General features: G+C 43.6%; 2 protein-coding genes across 7 annotated transcripts; one reads left to right on the top strand and one right to left on the bottom strand.

The window, feature by feature from the left end:
- The first annotated feature begins 1,088 nt into the window (after nt 1–1,088).
- Nucleotides 1,089–14,559, top strand: epn1a (epsin 1a). 6 transcript variants are annotated; one of them, XM_053880776.1, is made up of 13 exons: nt 1,089–1,703; nt 6,224–6,378; nt 6,583–6,684; nt 7,659–7,817; nt 8,060–8,188; nt 8,599–8,719; nt 8,801–8,940; nt 9,567–9,638; nt 10,881–10,964; nt 11,186–11,480; nt 12,701–12,865; nt 12,976–13,218; nt 13,374–14,559. In XM_053880776.1, exons 3-13 carry the CDS (start codon nt 6,616–6,618, stop codon nt 13,832–13,834), a joined length of 1,938 nt encoding a protein of 645 aa, XP_053736751.1. In that variant the 5' UTR covers nt 1,089–1,703; nt 6,224–6,378; nt 6,583–6,615; the 3' UTR covers nt 13,835–14,559. The 6 variants fall into 6 exon arrangements, with proteins under 6 accessions (XP_053736751.1, XP_053736750.1, XP_053736748.1 ...); XM_053880775.1 differs by having other exon boundaries at nt 1,092–1,486; nt 6,253–6,378; nt 8,783–8,940; XM_053880773.1 differs by having other exon boundaries at nt 1,092–1,486; nt 8,783–8,940.
- Nucleotides 14,219–19,503, bottom strand: foxj2 (forkhead box J2). Its single transcript, XM_053880779.1, has 10 exons — nt 19,257–19,503; nt 18,687–19,017; nt 18,201–18,275; nt 17,993–18,091; nt 16,861–16,992; nt 16,449–16,800; nt 16,240–16,383; nt 16,070–16,171; nt 15,669–16,004; nt 14,219–15,143 (listed from the first exon to the last, which is right to left on the bottom strand). Exons 2-10 carry the CDS (start codon nt 19,008–19,010, stop codon nt 15,031–15,033), a joined length of 1,677 nt encoding a protein of 558 aa, XP_053736754.1. The 5' UTR covers nt 19,011–19,017; nt 19,257–19,503; the 3' UTR covers nt 14,219–15,030.
- Between the last annotated feature and the right edge of the window lie 32 nt (nt 19,504–19,535).

Raw genomic sequence — 19,535 nt, 5'->3', positions numbered from 1 at the left:
CTTTAATTCCCTCACGCATGAGCAGACCATGAATGAGCTTATGGTCACTGAGCAGCACCGCTGGATGGTCAGGGCTCAGGATCTTGCTCAAGGGCCCTTCTGCTGGTGCAATAATGGAGAGGTATGTTCGCATTGTGTTCCACAAACACTCACGAATTAAGCATAATCACTGACAACACAAACTCAGGATGAAAAACAACGTTTCAGAAAGAAAGCAGGCAGACAGGTCATTGAAGCCTCTATTTTGTCTTTCTATTATTTTGGCGCTAGAACATGACGGAGTAGATATGACTTGATTTTGTGGATTCACAGCACTGCGGACGTGTAAGAAGTATCCATGGAGTTTCATATTGATACATATGGGCTCATATCTTGAGCCCATATTTTTTATTTTTTTATTTTTTTATTAACAGCACTTTATTTCGAAGCACTTTGGTGGAACCCCCACTGACCATGGCAATAAATTCTATTCTGATTCTGATCTGTGCTCCCCTTGAAAGATCACATCGGAAATGACTTGTCTCATTGTGCGTACACTTTGTTCAGGATTATTCACTAAATAATAAATGTAAATTATAACAAAAAAAAAATACTTCATTCAAGCAATTTAACAGCATTTAAAATTTTTATCATTATTATTATTTTAAAAATAAATTTGTTTGATTATTTTAGAAACATTTTTTAAAAAGTATTCTGCATTTGCATGTTTGGAAACAAGTGGTTATCTGTAAAACCGCATGTGTTCTGTAAAACCGCATTTAATCATCAAGACATGCAGCAATTTCATGAGATGGAAGTGGAAAAACAATCTTGGAAGAATTTTCATTTTATCTTCCTTATCCTGCCAGACCAGACATTTTTCAAGTAAGACCATGAATTTATTTATTTATTTATTTATTGTATTCTCAGTCAACAAAAAAAAATATCAGCGCTTGCTGTACACAGCAATACACTTTATAAAACAAGGTTAGGAGTCTATTGGTAAGTTTCTTGACAATGTTGATTTAAGTTGTCACGTGTTTTATCTTATTCTGGTTTGTTGTATCTTCATAAATTCCTTCACCATTGTAGATAAGTAGTTTAGTCTGTGAACAAGACGCTGTCTTTGCACCAGTCTTGACCTTGACTTTTTTTTTTTTAATTCGAGTCAGTCAGACATATATGACCTGCGGTTGTGAAATGTATTCAGGAGTTTTAACTTCTATTTTGATTTTTATTCTCATGTTCCGTTCTTACTTTTGACCAATTCTTTATCGGAGCGATGTTTAATTTGCACTTACCAGCAAGTCAATAATTCGATCACACCAAAGTAAACATCATCGGAATTCGTTTTTTCCACGTAATTTTCATCGTTCCTAGCGTTAACCATTGACTAATCCTTTTCAACCATCCCGGGAAAACAAAGCAGCGGGGGTGCGGTCTTCCCTGTAGCCGACAACGGAAGCGGAAATTCGGCCATCTCCTCGTACACTCGGGCTCCACCAGGGTCAGTACTCACTTGTTTTGGACGTTTATTCCCTAGTGCTGCCGCCGCTTTTGCGTGTCATTTTTGCTCGCAATTTCAGCGATCGAATGGTGCAAAGTGCAGGAAATGCCCTTGCTAAAGCTGGTGCCGTGTCGCCGTGCGGTTGACTGTTACCAACTAGCAGCAGCTAGCTCCCAGCTAACTCGCTAACAAGTGATTTCTGTTGCCACTCACACCGGTAGGTAACTTAATGTTTATACACTTGTTCCTTATGAGTCCTTGTTGACGTGGAAACTTAAAAATGACAAAACAAAGTCGCATGCGCTGGCTCGAGCTTTGAAAAAGCCCACTATATCTTTGTACTCTGATGTCAAAGTGCTAGTGAACTAGGGCTGTGACATCACTGTCGAACATCACATAGCGAACGTGAGAGTTGCTGCAGAAGTGGGTTCGATGGGAGAACATGGCGCTGTAGAAGAATTCATGTGGAAGACTCTGAGTGAACTCTGTTATGATTAACGCAGGCAGAACGACGGCGAGTGACTGGTTAGCCAGTAGCACCAGTTGACAGCTCGCTTCTTGACAGGGAGGTGTGACCAGGGGTCCGGCCGGTGGTCTGGCTGTTAACTTCTGTCGAGTGGCTGCTGGGGACCTCAAGTTCACTTGCAGCATGACACCAGTGCATGACTGTTCCTCATATTGAGACGCCAAATAGCCTTATAAAATGACGATTATCCTATCATTAGAAATGCCTTCTGCAAACATTCAGTCAAGTGAAGATCCTTGAGTATGTAAATGTTCCATTTGCAGATCAGTGTGTGGGTTACAAAAGGAGATTTGCCTGTATCAGAGTGACATGTTATTGCATCTAGGAAGTTTCACAGGCTCCAGAAAGTGAAGCTGTCCGGTCAGCTGTATTTCTACCAGCGGTGCTTTAGTCATCAAGGTGAAGAAGAGGCACTTTTCTTGTTGAGGGAAAAGGGGCTGCTACTGGAGCACCACCAGGGGCCCATCTATTCACATCCCATCGACCTTTCATTCAGCTGGTCATTAAATGCTTTCACAACTTTCTATTTCTTCAGTCATTTATAAAAGGTGAACCGATGGGAATTACACCCATGTCAACCGTTGCAGATCAACTTTAGTTACTATTCTTCTCCAACTAAAATATTGCATTCTTTTTTTGTTGAGTGTTAAAGCTCCTGCTGTGTTAAAAAGTCATAGTTTTATACTTCTGTTATGTGTTTATAGTCAATTCATGTCAATACTGGACCTTAGTGATTTCTGGTTGTGTGTGAATGTTGGCAGTAAGATAAAAAAAAGATCATTTATGATATTAACCTTGTACATCATGTTCGTCAGTGAGGCAAGCAGATGGATACAGTATTTAGGGTATCTTGCATGTGTTATCAGTGATTAGTCAGTGTGTGTGAACTTTGGTCTAAAGCTTCACAAGTGACTGCTGGCAATGTTTGTTTTACACTTACTTATGTAACGTGCTCTCATAGATCCCAACCCATTACTCTTAGAGTTAATACTTATAGTCACACCTCTGACTGTGATGCGCCTTCACATAACTAAATGAATTGTATTGGATTTTCATCGGAGCGGTGCTGAGTTAAGCATCGTCTGTGTGTTATTTGGAAGTACAGCAGTATATAGTGACAGCAAGGCCATTGATATTACTGGCATATGATTTATTTTATTTATTTATTTATTTTTTGCCCCGTGACATATCTAGCTCTTTTTTTATAGTGTGTTTCCTCCTTTTCTGGCAAGGATCAATTGACATGTAGTGCCCACTGGATCACTGATGTCAGTAAGGCAGGGTTTCGTAAAACAATTTTTCACAATGCTGCTGAAAAACAACAAGACACATGCTTTGTGGCAACTTACTGTATGTGTTACAAGCTGTAACTTGAAAATCTGTGACTGGGGTGAGGTGTCATGGCCTATATATTTATGACCTATTTTCCCATGTTGTTTTAATAAATATTAACCCGGTCAATGTAATTTATGAGGTAGGTGGAGTTATTATCTGTCATATATTTCATAAAGATAATTGCTGTAAAGACCTTCATTTATTTGTTCTTATTCATGCTGCTCATAAAGATAGAATAAGTATGCAGTATCTGGATGTTGTGTACCAAGTTATATACTGTTTTTGTTTTGCCTGTGCAACACTAAATTTAATGTTGCAGTCTGGCTCAAAGACGTTCCACTATGTATGTAACCTGAACAAGTTCAATGCTCCTTTGTAGGCAAACAACAAGTGCAAACAGCTACTTTTAGCCTCTCCCCTGAAGACATTGGTGTTTTTGTCAACAATCATAATGACGAAATTAATTTGTTAATGGCCCTTTCGTTTGATGAAACATTGTTCAAAATTACACGACACCTCAGCCTACCTTGCGTGTGTACTTCTCTCAGTGAAAAGCTAAAAGATATCAGCATAGCTGTCGCATCCTATCCTTCCTCGGACACGCCCACCACCTGCCATGCTGCGACGATTATACTGTACAGCGTAATTGATTAGTGGAGCATGACAGCAGGGTCAAAAATGGCTCTTGGTGGTGAGAAGTACAGAAATCATCTGTGGACATCAGTGTAATCCATCAGGAAGAAAAGCAGAATGTTTGTAGAGGAAGATGGTGGTACATGTCGACACAAACTATATGGGAAAAATACCATGAATATGAAGCACCACCTGTGTCTCAAACTTTTTTTGTTTATTTTTAACCAAGCCTGACTAAGTACTTGAGTTTCGTTTTATTAAAACTCAGTTGAAACTATCACTTGGCTAAATGTGACTAAAAGTAATGAGCATTTTCTTCCTCATCTTTTTTTTTTTTTTTGTAACTGGCGTGTTTGTTTCTCCTGCAAACCCTTGAATAGTGATACAAAAATAACATCATCAGGGGTAAAGCAAGACTCTGACTTAATCCTCCAATGTTCAGAGGTTATGTATTTTTTTTTCCCCCATGTGATCATAATTATATAATGGGTGATGATGAAGCAATTTGCATCATCCTGATGTTTTTCTTCTTTTTTTAACACAAGTTTATACCTTCTGTTGTAGCACATACAGCTTACATCCATAGATTTTTACTTAAACTCCCACCTCTGTTAACTGTCTATTTGAATGGTGTGCTGAGTATGCGTTTATCTTTTGATCTTTTGTCGGTATTTGACTCTTCATCAACAGTATACCGATTGGAGGTGACATTGATTTTGTTGTTTTGACTCAGCAACCACACAAGGTACTTTTCGTAGTTCTAATTTGGGGCAGCTTCCTGTCACTAACTGAGCTGCTGATCACCATACAGATATATTTTGCGTGTTTGTGTGCCAGGCCTGTGTGTATGAGTGTGCGTGCGTGATATAATGCAATTTACCATGTGCTTGCATAAGTTGCACCTCCCTTGCTATCACACTTGCTCAGGAAGCATAGATATAAGAAAAACATGGTATTTCAGTGTCTTCTCAAAAGTCAGCTGAATGATCTGGTTTTTAGTTGATCTGATCAACAGTAGCATAAATATACGTGGTGTTGGTGTTTTGCCTGGCAGTTTTATTCATTTGCTAAAAATATGTATAAACAAAGTTAGTTATGAAATTACTGGGTGTAAATCTTTTTAAAAAGTCATTCTATTTGACAATATCAACTTTAGACTTTATTTCTGCACAGCATTAGTTCTGCTTGCAGTACCGTTTTGAACACCTTGTTTGCCATTACTGGCATAACAACCATGTAATACCAACCCTTGTATAAATGGTCACATTCACTGTACAAATAAAAATAAACATCTCAAACTAATGTTTTGTGATGTTTGTAATTGTACACAGCACTAAGTTATTGAGTCGTGTAATAAATTCTTCATTCCTAATTGAATTACTTTTGTGAAGCAAACTAAATTGCAAATACTCATGTGTCCATTAATGGCAGAGAAGAATTGTTTATGGAATCCACAATCCATATAATCAACTCTTCATGCACAAGAGTGTTTATCTTGTGACCAAGTGTGTGGATGTGATTTAAGAGGACCTCAAATGAAATGATCAACTAAATGCTGATGCTCTGACAGCCACAAATTGCAATTGTATCCATATAATTATAATATTGGCGTTTTTATGTTCTGTCTTACGGTATGTGTCTTTAGTGAGCGGTGTAGTTGGGTTTGAATGTGTGTGCTTTGCATGCATTTGCTTGTCCTCCTTCAAAAGTTGAGCTGAAGTGCTATAGTTGTCTTCAACCATGTGTTCTTTGGTTTAGTAAAAAACAAGTTTCCCATATTGGCATAGGCAAGTCTATTTTTTTTCTGTTGTTTAGGTTGTTGTTTTGGGTCCTACATGCCTGAGCATGCAATAGAAACGTACCATATTGCTCCAGTGGGATCAATTTTCTTCAACTGAACTTAAGAGCGGGGTGACCCACAGTGTTCATTTGAGAGGCTTTGATAACTACCAAAAACACTGTACCCTGACTTGGAGTTAGGCTTTTGAATGCCTTTACCGGAGAGAAATCACTCTAATATTGTCATTGTATTAGTCTCTAGTATTCACTCTATCACTCTAGTATTGTCATAATATTGTCAAAATACAGCTCATTGTCTCTAACATAAATCATTTTTCAAGAGCAAATCATGTGATCGCTTTCGCTCAGTGTCAGTGTTTGTCATATGACTGTTGTGATTTAGTGCGCTTTAAGTGACAATGCACTTTTTCCTGCCTGATCCGTGTCTTTATCTTGGTCTGCAGTTTTCATCTCTCTGCGTCGGTGGTTTCAGGACCCGATGTTGCCACGAGAAGACAAGACCAGCTGAGGGAAGGCTGTGAATGAGTGACGTGCAAGACGGAAACCCCACAGACAGCAAGAGGAGAGACACTATTTCTGCATCATTCTTGTGTAACAGGTGTGCATGTCAGCCAATCTCTGCATTTTGAATTTGAGAAATTTCCCTTCATTCCATTTAAAATTGCTTCATCTGAACTTGTTACCTCTATATCATGACACTCAGTGCTGTTAAACCTTGAGGCTGTCGACTAGTCAGCCATTGTTTGCCTTGTGTAATGTTAGCAGCGTTTTCCAACACACCCCCTTCTGTTGCACCACTCAGATTGCAAGAGAACTCGACGGCCCATCGGTTGCCATGTCGACCTCATCGCTACGGCGACAAGTAAAGAACATTGTCCACAACTATTCAGAGGCTGAAATCAAGGTTGGACCATTCTTCTCATCAGATTTCCTGGTTATTTCCACAATTACTTCCTCCATCCATCTCTGATCGCTGACAGATGGTGTCACTGTCTGTAATGTAATATCTTGCGTCACACTTCCTCACATTAGACACAGTAATCACATTAGCTCTCATTGTTTTTCCCTTTACGTGTTTTCTACTTAGACACACACACCGGCTCACAGACAGTGCTTAGTTTGCAGTCAGATCGCCCCCTGAGGTCTCATTGAGGGTACTGGATTTAGTTCAAGGCCAAATATTCTCAGTGTATTTTTGCATTACTATTTATGTGCTTTGATTTAGACCTCATGAATAGTCATAACTAAGTGTACCACGAGGTTAGAGCCACCGAGAATTGTGGATGAGAGTCTCAAAAGCATCTCAAATACTTGAGTAAGTTTCAGATGGCTTTGCTGCTCCTACAGTCAAATGGTTTTTTTTCCTGTGAGTACAGGAAATATTCATATTTGTATAATATTTTCCCAATAATGAATAATATTTAAAAGAGTTGACATGTTTGCGATTCTGTTTCAGGGAACCTACTGTCCTGTTTAAGTTCAGTTCACACATTGATGTCTTTTGATTAATTAGGAATACACTGCCAAGAAATATGGCTTTTCTTACCTATTAAGTGTGTTTTGATGTCCATACTAATGAAATCACACAGTATTGAGTTACAGTTAATCTCCTTTGGAGAAACACCTTATTTCTTGACATCACCCAAGTGAAAAAGTAACAGCAGTGTAGAATCCATGTATAATGACTCTATGTGAATTAACTTGTAACATATTACTACATGTTTGTCGTCGTAAAATAAAGTTCTATAACTCATGTTTGATGGACTTAGACTTTCTTTATTGCCATTGCACAAAAACATATCACTATATTATGGCAACAAAATCGGTATCGGTTTATCTGTCTGTCTTCACCAACAGCCTTGTGTCTCTGTTGTCCAGGTAAGAGAAGCAACATCCAACGACCCATGGGGTCCCAGCAGCTCCCTGATGTCAGAGATTGCAGATCTGACGTACAATGTAGTCGCCTTCTCTGAAATCATGAGCATGGTGTGGAAGCGCCTAAATGACCACGGCAAGAACTGGAGACATGTGTACAAGGTGTGTTGGTGTGCCTGGAATGCTAGAAACAGTTTTGCCTCAATATGAATAAATATGACAAAGAGAATGTAATTAATATTGCCTGTTTTGACTACATTATTGTTTGAGATCATTTGTTTGCATTTCACATCTTCAGCCTCGTAGTGACCTTTTGAAGTCTCATTCTTTCTCCTTACAATTATAACCAAAGTAAATAAGCAATGACATTTTACTGACTCAACTTGTCTGTCCTTCCATCTCAGGCTATGACTCTTATGGAGTACTTGATCAAGACGGGTTCGGAACGGGTAGCCCAACAGTGCCGAGAGAACATTTACGCAGTGCAGACCCTCAAGGACTTCCAGTACATCGACAGAGACGGCAAGGACCAGGTATCCACAGCCGCTTGTCAGGGCTGTCTCACACTCACCAAGGCCAAATGATCACTGCGCATTGAAGAGGTTTTTTTGCCTGGTGAGCTGTGTATTTAAAAGTATCACAGAATGTTTTGTCCCACCGGTATCTCAGTGGGGAAGACATGGAACACGATTTCAATATGTATGTGAGTGGAGTTCCGTCTGTCCGTTATTAAAAATAAGTTTGTTATTCACATTTGCAGGACCCTAATTTTCAATACTAGCAGTTAACGCTCTAAAACTTGCATCTTATTAACTGCTAAACTGCCATGTTGCATGATTGTTAAACAGATACTGTAATTCTGTTTGCGTTCCATACTTATGTCTATATATAGTTTGCATCCCAGCCAATATTTAGACTTTCTACCAATGTCTTTTACGTCCAGGGGGTGAATGTCAGGGAGAAAGCCAAACAGCTAGTGACTCTGCTCAAGGATGAAGAAAGACTCAGAGAGGAGAGGATCCACGCCCTCAAAACCAAAGAGAAGATGGCACAGACCTCCAGTGGTAATTTGAAGACTCTGTAATGACATTAAAAATCGCGGGGGAAAAATACTTATGCGTTTCCAGCATCCTCTGCACCATCAGCACCAAGCTTGGGGGGTAGCCTCTCGCTCGGATCCCACTCTGGAGGAGCAGACCCCGAACAGGCCTGGCCGCAAAGCTCCGGAGAAGAAGACCTGCAGCTCCAACTGGCTTTGGCCATGAGTAAAGAAGAAGCCGAGCAGGTAACAACAAAAGCTTTTTCTGTTTTAAGTTTTTATGCTTTGTTTTGTTTTATTTATTAAGTTTTATTCCTCCATGCAAATATGTTAAGAGCAGTTGCAGTGATTCAAAGACATGCATCGTGCTTGCTTGTGTGTTTTTTGCCCGAAGCGTCAACAGGAACTGTCAAAAATATGTCAATCTCTTCTCCGTACATTTGAGACTACAGCTGTCTGCTCAATGTCAAAATTAAGTATACGGCTTGACAGTACCGACGTCCTTTAGTTGTGTTGGCCTTCTCGATTTTATTTTATTTTATTTTATTTTATTTTATTTTATTTTATTTTATTTTATTTATTTATTTTTTTTTTTACCCCAAATCAGTATTTTGAAGTGTGACACTGTTTTCCCCATTTTTTTTTCCTAGTGGAGGGTTGGGTGGCGGAGTATATGTGGGGCATTGTGTTTGAATAGAAAAACACTTTAGCAGTGGAGCAGTCTGTCCACACAATTATTATGAATCTTCTCTCAGTAACTGCAACCTTCCAACCTAGATTTTTGTGCTGAATTACCAACAGTGCATACTGACTCTGTTACTCACATCGTACATCAATGCTGCTTTCACCATCTTACCCCTAACCTCCCCCAGAAAAGCACGGACCCTCTGGAGGATGCAGAGTTCCGCTATGCAATCACACTGAGCAGAGAGATGCTCCAAAAGGTTAGGGGCAGTGTCAGCCCAGCTGCCTGTCCATTCAGTGAAATATCTCTCCTCCTGTCACATTGAATTCCCTCAAGCATCAAATGCTGATCTGATCAAGAAGTTCCAATTGATGTTCATTTTCTGTCATGCCGTGAATCTAATTTGCTTTAAAACTACTGTTGTTTGATTCATCATTTGTTCAAAAATCAAGTCGGGACACCAGAAGACCAAAATAATTTTATCTAAATTTGCATGACACAGATCCTAAATGAACAATAATGACACTGAGTGGTTTGTGTGAGTTTTTTTTTTCTTCCCCTCAGTCAGCATGCATTTAACTCAAACTTTATTTCAAATCTTCAAGTGTTCTGCTGCTACTCTGTTTTACATTTCTTGTGTGTTGGTCAGTGTGTACATTTGGAAAGGTGTGGATAAATGTTGTTGTATTTATCTGTTAAAGAGAAGTTTGTGGTAGAATTGATATTGACAATGATAAGCATTTTCATTATCGTGCTGTGTTTTTGCATCCACTTTGTCAATAGTCAAGAACTTAAAGAAGTACATGAAGTGAATGCCAACCTTTGATGCGAAAGCTACGTCAATGCTGGCTGTGCTGCTGTGTTTAGTGAGGGGAATAAGATCAGTTTCTAACCTTTCATTTCAGATTTTAATCAGAAGTTTATATCACTGTTCATGTACTGACAGACTTGTTGATCAACAGCTTTAAATTGTCCTGGCGTGTCAGTGATAGTTATTCAGGTTTGAGATATGACTTTCTGGATTACTTTCTCTCTGTCAGTACTCTCAGTAGAGGTGAAAACGGGGAACTGGAGGATGACAGTCAGATCAGATGTATGTTAGTGATGGTTAGATGTTAGATGTTAGATGTTTTTTGATGGCTCCAGTTAGAAATGCAAAATGCCCATTCCCTCCGAACACACGCTACAGGACCAGCACTCTTGATGGTGAGTCAGCAGATCAGATAGTAAAACATGAACATGATTTTTTTTTTTTCCAAGCTTTGTTGGAGTTGATGGAATCATTTGCAAGGGGAGGTGACAACAACATTACTGTCAAACAGCGTCCTCGGGAGCTGTAGGCTTGTTGTGGGGTCTGATCGCATGATCCATGGAAATTGTTGGTTTCCTGGTGGTAATCATCTACGTCAAACCCTTAATCCACTCTAATTGTTGTTTGCCCATGTCCGTCGTCTGACGCGGGGTGTTCGGTGTTGCTGACATCAGTTTGTCTCATTGACAGGAGGAGAGGCTGCGCAGAGGGGACGACCTGCGACTGCAAATGGCCATTGAAGAGAGCAAGAGGGAGAAGGCAAAGCCAGAGGAGGTGCAAATGGCAATAGTTTTAAAATTGACATCACTCGCCAAAAACTGCCAACATAGTCAAGGGATGACTATACTGGGACTATTAATGGAAGTGTACAAAAATAAAAAGGCAAAACTGATATTTACATGCTCGCCTTACGTCACTATCGGGGTCAAGAGTTGCACTGTATCTTTCCCACAGTCAGTTCTGGGGAGTGATATACCTTATTTTCCCTTCTGTAGAATGCTTTAATGGAACTAAGTGCGGTGGACCCCTGGGGTCCCACCGGCAGTTCTTCTGCTGCTGCTGCGGCCTCGGTGGGTTCTGCCGGGCCTTCTCCTCCACCAGCAGTTCCTCCTGCAGCTTCAGGCCCGTGGGGCACCACCTCAACAGACCCATGGGGTGTAGCCTCGCCAACATCCCCAACAAGTTCCGACCCTTGGGGCGGAGGGGCCCCGCCCACAATAGCTCCTCCTCCAGATCCCTGGGGAGAGACAGCCAACAGGGTGAACAATGTGGATCCCTGGGGAAGCTCAGGTAAACAGTCCTGCTCGGTTCTTGCTTCACTGCACAACGGCAACACAGTCATAACAAGATATGGCAACATCCACACTACTGTTGTCATTTTAGACTTCTGTTTTCTTTCGCTCTGATTACTTTGATTTGTCAAGGCACATTTCTCAGGACTATCTTTTAACCTTGTGATGTCTTCGACTTGGAAAGTAGTGCAGAGCGTTTGGAAAATACGATCTTAACCTGTGGCGCTGGACTAGTTTTTTGCACCACATGAAAGCAAAAGAGAGCCGTGCGTGCTTCTGATTTTCCAAACCACTTTAGAAGTTAATCAAGGTCCACTGTGGCCACAAGCAAAGTTCTTTCAATGAAAAGTTTCTGCTGTTCTGATTTGTCATCAAAAGATGGCCAGTGAGACAATGTGAAACTCTCCTTGTGGTCAGCTGAAGCAAAAATCAAGTTAATCTCAAAACTCAAACAGCCTGAAATAAAATGGATTATTTGTTATGGAACACAGCCTCCAAACTGACTCAAACTGTTATATATTTGCAAGGAATATTAAAACATATTTCAATGAAAAACATTTTCCAAATCCTTGTCAATCCGGGGTAGGTCTTACATCAGCCCTCCGAAAGCTAAAGGCACTTTCTAAGTAATGAAATGCCTACCACTTTTGGTTGTAAGCGTTGGACAGCCAGGCCATATAAACATAGTGTGGATGTTGCTTGAGCCTAAAGGTCAGGTTGAAGGTCTGTCTGCTTTTATCCATGTTCACACCGTCACTCCCTTTCCTGTCAACGTAGCTTCACCACATCATCAGTCGCATCAACCTTGTGTCATGTCCTCACACTCTCATGCTCACAGCCTCACTGAGCAAATCACATTCCTTCTGTGTCTGAGTGGAGGATTTGCTCCTGGCTTCTCTTCTCATGGCTTATTGCTGTTTCAACCTGAGTGCTTCCTTCTTTTTTAGAATGTGAAGGAAGCATGTCACAGGTCATGAGACCAGTGCTTAGTATTGAAACAGATCGGACGATGTCGGCACGTAACACATTTGCCTCTGTACACCTTGAAAAGAAGACAATATTGTTGTTGCATGTGGATAAAAAGGTGACTGGTGACTGACCTCAGCTTCAGGTATGAAACAACAAAGCGGAGAAGCAGAAGCGTCTTGCCTCCCTCTCTGTGGACTTGCCACTTTGTGTTAACCCTCCATCACCTCCATCTCCTCCCCTCCCCTGTAGCTGTGACTCCCCCCAGTGTCGACCCCTGGGGCACGCCTGCTCCTCCCAGCACCTCCTCCTCAGGGGGTCCAGTTGACCCCTGGGCACAGGACGGGGCCCTCCCTGCCTCTGACCCTCTCACCTCTGACATCTGGAGTTGCCCGGCCAAACAAACAAACGGCACAGGTACACTGGCAGTGGTGTTGTCCAACATTTCATCCCCTTTGAGTGTAAGCTGTAGCCATCCTCCCGCCTTTACCCAGCTTCACTTCACTGTCTTTGCTGCCTGTCTGTAGGAGATCCAGAGCCACGAGGGTCCTCTGCAACAGGCTGTGACGGCACAGGCTCGCCGGTGCCCTTTGACCTATCTTCTCTTGGCTCATCATTACCTGTACGAAAGACCCCGGAGTCCTTCTTGGGTCCGAACGCAGCTCTCGTAGATCTGGATTCTCTTGTGTCATCGAAACCCAAACCCAAGCAGCCACCGCCACCCTCCATCTCCTCATCGTCAGCGCACAACCCCTTCCTCCAGAACACGGGTGAGTTCAGCACCGATGAGTCACCTGCTGCTGCCTGAAGTACTTCTTCAGATAAAATAAGTGGCAAGATTATCTTGACCCTTCACTTTTCAACTTTTATTCCAGTGGGAGGAGCTTGAAATGAATGTGTTCCAACTCTCTCATGTCGCCCCCAGGCTCATCTCCAGCTCCCGGAATGGCAGTGACACCAGGCAGCACCATCTCCAGCAGGGGCGTCTCCCCCACACCTGCCTCCTCCAACCCTTTCGGGGTGGCCCCAGCCATGAGCTCCATCTCACCTCAGCCCTCTTCACTGGGCCTCAGCGGCCTTCGCACCAGTCCAGTGCCTCCCAATCCCATGTTGGGAATGGTGCAGCCAGGCATGGGCATGGGGCCCATGGGTTTGGGAATGGGAGGTCAAGGGATGCACCTCAGCATGATGCAGCCAGGGCCCATGAGCATGGCGTACAGCGGGCTCTCGCCCATGGCACCTCCCGGGTCAGGCCTGCTGCCCGGTGCGGCACCTCCTCAGCTGATTTTAGGTGGGCCCACTGGCTCGGGCGGCGTGATGGGAGCCGGAGGACCAGTTGGAGGCGGAGGAACGACGGGCGCGAGCACGAATCCCTTTCTTCTTTGAAGAAGCACGAGTCCACTGAGCCGTCGCACCTGCTGCCCCCTTTACTACCCCCAAAACACAGTTTTGTGTCCCAAATGAAAAATGCCTACATCTCTATATTTAAAGAAAAATGGAAAATATTCAAAAATTGTTGTTTTATGTTCTTTTTCCCGCCCCCCTAAAAGTATTTCATCACCTTCTGCATTTCGTTCCCTTCATTTCAGTTTTTGGCAGGATTATTTGTTGTTTCCGTTTGTCGCCTCACTGTCTGGTGTTGAAGCACTGGGAGAGGAAAAGCCACTCACAGCAGAGAAACTGTTGGACCCCAAACTCCTTCATTTCTCGCCTGAAAGATACTGAATCACTGAGACAAGCGCATGAAGGAACTCCTGACTGAATTCACCACCAACATTTCAAGCTTTACTGTTATATAATTTATTTCTCCCCACTGTGGGGGAACAAATAAACAGTGAGTCAACACAAGTGGGACGTGACGATGCCATTTCACATCAAATGCTTTGCTTTTTTGATGAAGGCTGTGCAGTGAAACGAGGGGAATGAATGTGTGTCGCCATGTGATGCGCTAACACTGAAAAGCCAATAGCTCCTGCTTCTGTGTTGGTGTGCCGTCGCCCTCTTGTGTTCCACTTTATTTCAGAGACTCCGAGGACTGAAGAGCTTCGCATTTCTAAATGTTAAATCTTAATTTCAAGGGTCACATATTTCTGCTTTTTTTTTTTTTTAAATCCAAACACTATTTTTACAATCACTTTCATAAGAGATCCCCATGTCCTCATGTTTCATCCCTCTTTATTTCAAAGAGGAAAAGCTACTGATGCTTCTTGTGGAAAAAAAGAAAAAGACAATTCAAGGAACAAACCAGAACTTGACATTATGCTTCATGCTGTTCTTTTTAATTTACTTTGATGAATTTATTGTTATTTTATATCAACAGAAGAATATCTTTTATCGGGTAAGGTTGAATTTTTGTGTGGTGTTGACTGTGAACATTCACATTTGAAAAGTGAAATGGAAAAAAAATAATCTAAAGAAATTTATGAAATTAAAAAACAAAACCCAGGAGCGTTGTTTCATGCTGGATTTTATGGGGTTTTTTTTATATGTGGTGGGAAAACGTCAGAAGAAAAAAATGCAACAGAAATGTGTAAATGGTGAAGCTCTGAAGAAATTAGAGGAGTGAAGTAAAGAGTTCTGGTTTAAACCAAGAGAGAATCCCAGTCAAAGTCATCCTGGAATTCCTCACTGTTGCTATGGAGGCTCTTTAAAGGAGGACGAGGTCGAGGTGCCATGGCCTGTGGTGCCATTCCAGCTGCAAGAGAAATAGAAAAAATAATGGATGGCCAGACTGGAAAATGATAAAATATCATCCAGATGTTTTGAAAGTTTTAAGAGGTCAAGTGCTGCAACAGTCTCCAGTTAATAAAAGTATATTTATTTCCTCAATATGATGGAGTCATATTAAATATTTGGCAGTGTGAGAACCTCGCGCATATTGAAAGCCAAATGTCGCCCCCTGTCTGTCAATGTCAGCAGCAAAAAACACTCCGATGAACGCTCATCTGCGCGTTATTTATAGTGGAGCAGCTGCGAGATAAGATCCAGTCGGATGTTAAGGAGTCAGGACAGATATCATGTGGTTGGTCACCTTCGTTTAGAGGACTTCCAACCAGTGAAGTTATTAGAATTATAGAAATTGTATTGTAGAAATTAAACTTTCCTCCGCAGAGTCACTGACGAACCCTGACAGGAATCTCGGTGTGTGGCACTTGGTTCAATAAATAAAATTCTGTTGTACAAGGGTGTCGACCAGCAGGGGGCGCACTCGAACACTCACCAGCATTGCTTGCCGGCTGGGTCAGCTGGTGCCTGGGGAGGTGGTGTGTCGGCATGTGAAGACCCCTCCTCGACCCCTGCCCTCCGTTGGTGACTCCGGGCGAGTAGGTGAGAGGAGAAGGCTGGGTGAGGCTGTCGAGCGTGGGGGGAGGATGTGGGGCGAAGGGGTGGGTGGGGAAAGAGTGAGGCGCCCCGGGAGCCAGCGGAGAGTTGTTCCCAGAACTGATCATCCCCTTGTGAGTGAAGAAGCGGTTGAGGGAGTCACAGAGGGATGTGAAGAGGGCCGGGTCCAGGGCCCAGTCGCAGAGCTCCGCCTGCCGCATGCTTTCCAGCAAGTCTGCCGGCGACATGAACGGCCGTTCAGTGAGGAAACGCAGGAAGACAGGAAGTGATGTCACAGACCTGGGTAACTGGACAGGTCGATGTTGGCCCAGTCCAGGTTGCTGGCGATACGGAAGCTTTCTTTCAGAGAGTCCGGGCTACTGAACCAGTCAGCTGGTACCGCTGAAGGTAGAAGAGGGGGTGAGGTTAATTTGGAAGGCAGTATATTGTATTTGTGATGCTCAACTTACTGCAATGAGGGGGGCGGTCCGTGTCAGGCGGGTGGGCCGCTGGAGGAGCCACAGGAGGAGGAGGATGAGGAGACATGGGCAGCAGAGTTGGAGTGTGAAGGGGGGTGAAGTCGTTGTTGGGTGCAGCCAGAGGAGTCACCTCAGCTGAAAGAGACAAAAGCATGTCAGGAGTCTCAGGTCATCGCCTGCAGCCGGGGGTCGCCACTCACACTGGGAGCCTCCTCTCTCCCGCATCGTCTTGACCAGAGACTTGAACGAGGCGTACAAGTCCGGCAGGTTCATCTCGTCAAAGGTGAATCGGAGCGGAGGATCCATGGAGGCGTTCAAGGAGACCACAGGAGCTGGACCGTGGGAGTGAGCGGGGGCAGAGCAGGCAGGGGTCACGGTGGGCACACAGGAAGCAGAGGTGGCAGGGAAGGAGAGAGCAGACTGAGAGTAGGAGGAGACCACAGGGGTAGAGGATGGCAGGCAGGCAGGAGAGAAGGTGGGAGGAGGGGGAGCCACCGGTCGCATGGTGGGGACGCATGGAGGGTGAGGAACAGGTGTGTACAGAGACTGCTGCTGGAGACAGACAGGAAGATAGTTGGACTCTGGGATGAGAAGATGACCGTGAATTACAACCTTGCAGGGGGGAGGAGAGAGCGAGGGATGATGAGGTGAAGGCTGGTGGGAGGAGCTCTGCTGCTGGGAGTCACACTGGGCGGCAGGTTGGGAGTATTGTGGTGAGGTACCTTGATCTGGGGCGCGTGAAATCTGAGTACATTTGAGGGTAAAAACAAAACAAAAAAAACAGAAGAGCAAAATTGTTGAGGATGTTTTTACGCGACATCATGACCACGTCGAAGCCTTACGCGAAAGGAAAAGGGTGAAAAACACAAAAAATTATTAGAGCTATAACTGTTGCAGTTTGTTATGGGACTTACAATATGGGTGCTTTGAGTCTTTTAAGTCCCTCAGGTGCAGGACGATTCATTCAAACACAACTACATTGGCACTTGGTGATGACATGATTTCAAAAAGATTTTGAGGAAATCTGAACCACGGAACAAGGAAGATAATGTGTCGAGTTTCGAATTATCATTTGAATCCACTAAACGAGTTTTGTTTTGTCTTTAAACACAAAAAGAACACACTACATGCACTTTGTTCAAAACAAAACTAAAAAACAAGCGTGTCCCTTCCCAACCCATCTATGGAGTCCTGTTTTGTTTTGCCGTTTGTGGTTGGACTCCCTCATTCTGCACTTGACTTTTTTTTTTTTACATCTTTCAACCCCTCTGAAATCGACAGTGGCTTCGGAGATTTCCGCAGTACAAGCAATCGACGCAGATCTATCAGTCATGAGTCCAAAAACTTTTCAAAACATTGGAGCAGAAGGAGCCACAGCTCCAGTTCAGGCTCGCTCCTACTGTCTGTTGCACAAGTGTGCTCCAGAACACTACTGCCACCTGCTGCTACCAACAATGTTTCAAAAGCTAAAAAAGGTAACTAATACAGAGAAAATAAATGTAGGGTGATGATAGTGGCAGTGTGGTGGTACATGAGCAGCTCACGTTGATGTTGTCAGTGAGGACCACTGACTGACTGACACGGGTGACATGTAACACACTCGAACAACGTAACGGTTTGCATATCTCATTCGAATGTAGTTGTTGTTAGCTGTGTTGTTAGCTGTCAGTATAGACAAACTGGTGGCACCACAAGGGGAGTGAAATCCATTCAAAAGATACTTCAACAAAGACTACAGACTTACCTCCAGACCTCCCTCCTCCTCCTCTTCTTTCGGGTGTGGACGTTTGGGAGCTCTCACTTGACTGATGACCCCAGGTCCGTCCATGGTCCAATAAGACCCCTTCAAAATCCAGAGCTCCACATAAGCCAGCATTCACTTGTCATACAGTGGTTTAAAAAAAAAAAAAAAACCTAGACATTGATGGGATTGATGGAGGATTTACTCGCACCTTGCCTGGGTCATTTTGAGGCCGCGGCACTTTCCTGAAGCACTTGTTGAGGGACAGGTTGTGACGAATGGAATTCTAGTGAAGAAAGGAAGACAGGTTGGATCATGAAGTGCATGTGAAAATGGGGTCAGATCCAGTTTATGAAAAACTGTCAACACATGATCACACTTCCCCACAACAGACAAGGGGTTTCGCTGGAACTCAGCTGAAGGGAACCAGGAAGTTCACGTCTTGCTGCACGCGCCAGATGATATCAGCTTACATCGCCTGTTTATAGAAGGTCCTTACTAAAAAAGGGTTCATCATGAAAAGAAGACCTAGCCAATGTGGTTGCCTCCAGCATGGAGGAAACTGAAGCAGCATTTCTTTTTTAGCTTCAGCATATGATGTGTGTGAGAGCTGGGTGCAGCCATCAGGGGAAGTGACTGATTCCCTTATTTAGACTGGCCCTTGCCCTCAGCCTCAGACTCTCTGCGGCCGCCCCACCTTCCATCCCCGGCCTGCGCGGCTGTAGTACGGGAAGGCATCGCTGATCCAGGTGTAGATGTCGTTCAAACTCAGCTTCCTCTCAGGCGAGGCTCCTATCGCCATGGCGATGAGAGTGGCATAGCTGTGAGGGGGTTTGCCTTTAGTGTTGGAAGGCGAGGGATCTGCCAGCGAAGTCAAGAGTTCACCGCTGTCTCTCCCTCTGTCTCTCCTCTTGTCTCTCTCCCCTCCGCCTCCTCGCTCCCTCCCCGAGCGAAGGCTGCTGATTCCCAGCTGAGGCAGCCAGTCGATGCTGGTAAGACTGGAGTCCAAGTTAGACGACATGGTGGGTCTGAAGAGGAAGCCATCATTCAGAAGTTTAGACCCTTTCACGACACAGCACTCACACGTGTCCCATGTGATCTTCTTGTAATACAACTCTGTCAACAGTCCTCTTGTCGGCTCCAGCAGCTACAGTTACATGCCAGTGTTATTTTTCCACACTCACACACACAAGCCTCCATTCATGAAGCTCTTCTTCACATTCGACTATTGAGCTCTGGCACATCTTTAATACAACACTTTGCTTACCTCTTTGTAGCCACTCGAGGGCCAAGGCCTCAGAAAGTCTTATGAATATGAAGTTGTCATCAGTTATGCAGAAGCTGAAGCGCCCCCCTCCCTCTCAGGAGTCTCCGCACAGCACCAGAACCATCACAGGGCCTCCAGCCATCCCTATTATCAGTCTAAGTTTGTGTAACGTTGCAGAAATAAACACAAAAACTTATCGAGATAGCTTCCTTTTTCTCTCCTTCCCCTCCCTTTCAGCCAGTTCAAGAATAACGTCACTCCCTCCTCCCCCAAAGTGAC

The sequence above is a fragment of the Synchiropus splendidus genome, chromosome 12 (assembly GCF_027744825.2).
Source record: "Synchiropus splendidus isolate RoL2022-P1 chromosome 12, RoL_Sspl_1.0, whole genome shotgun sequence".
NCBI lineage: Eukaryota > Metazoa > Chordata > Actinopteri > Syngnathiformes > Callionymidae > Synchiropus > Synchiropus splendidus.
The sequence above is the reverse complement of the archived record's forward strand: the minus strand, read 5'-3'. Positions and strand labels throughout refer to the sequence as shown.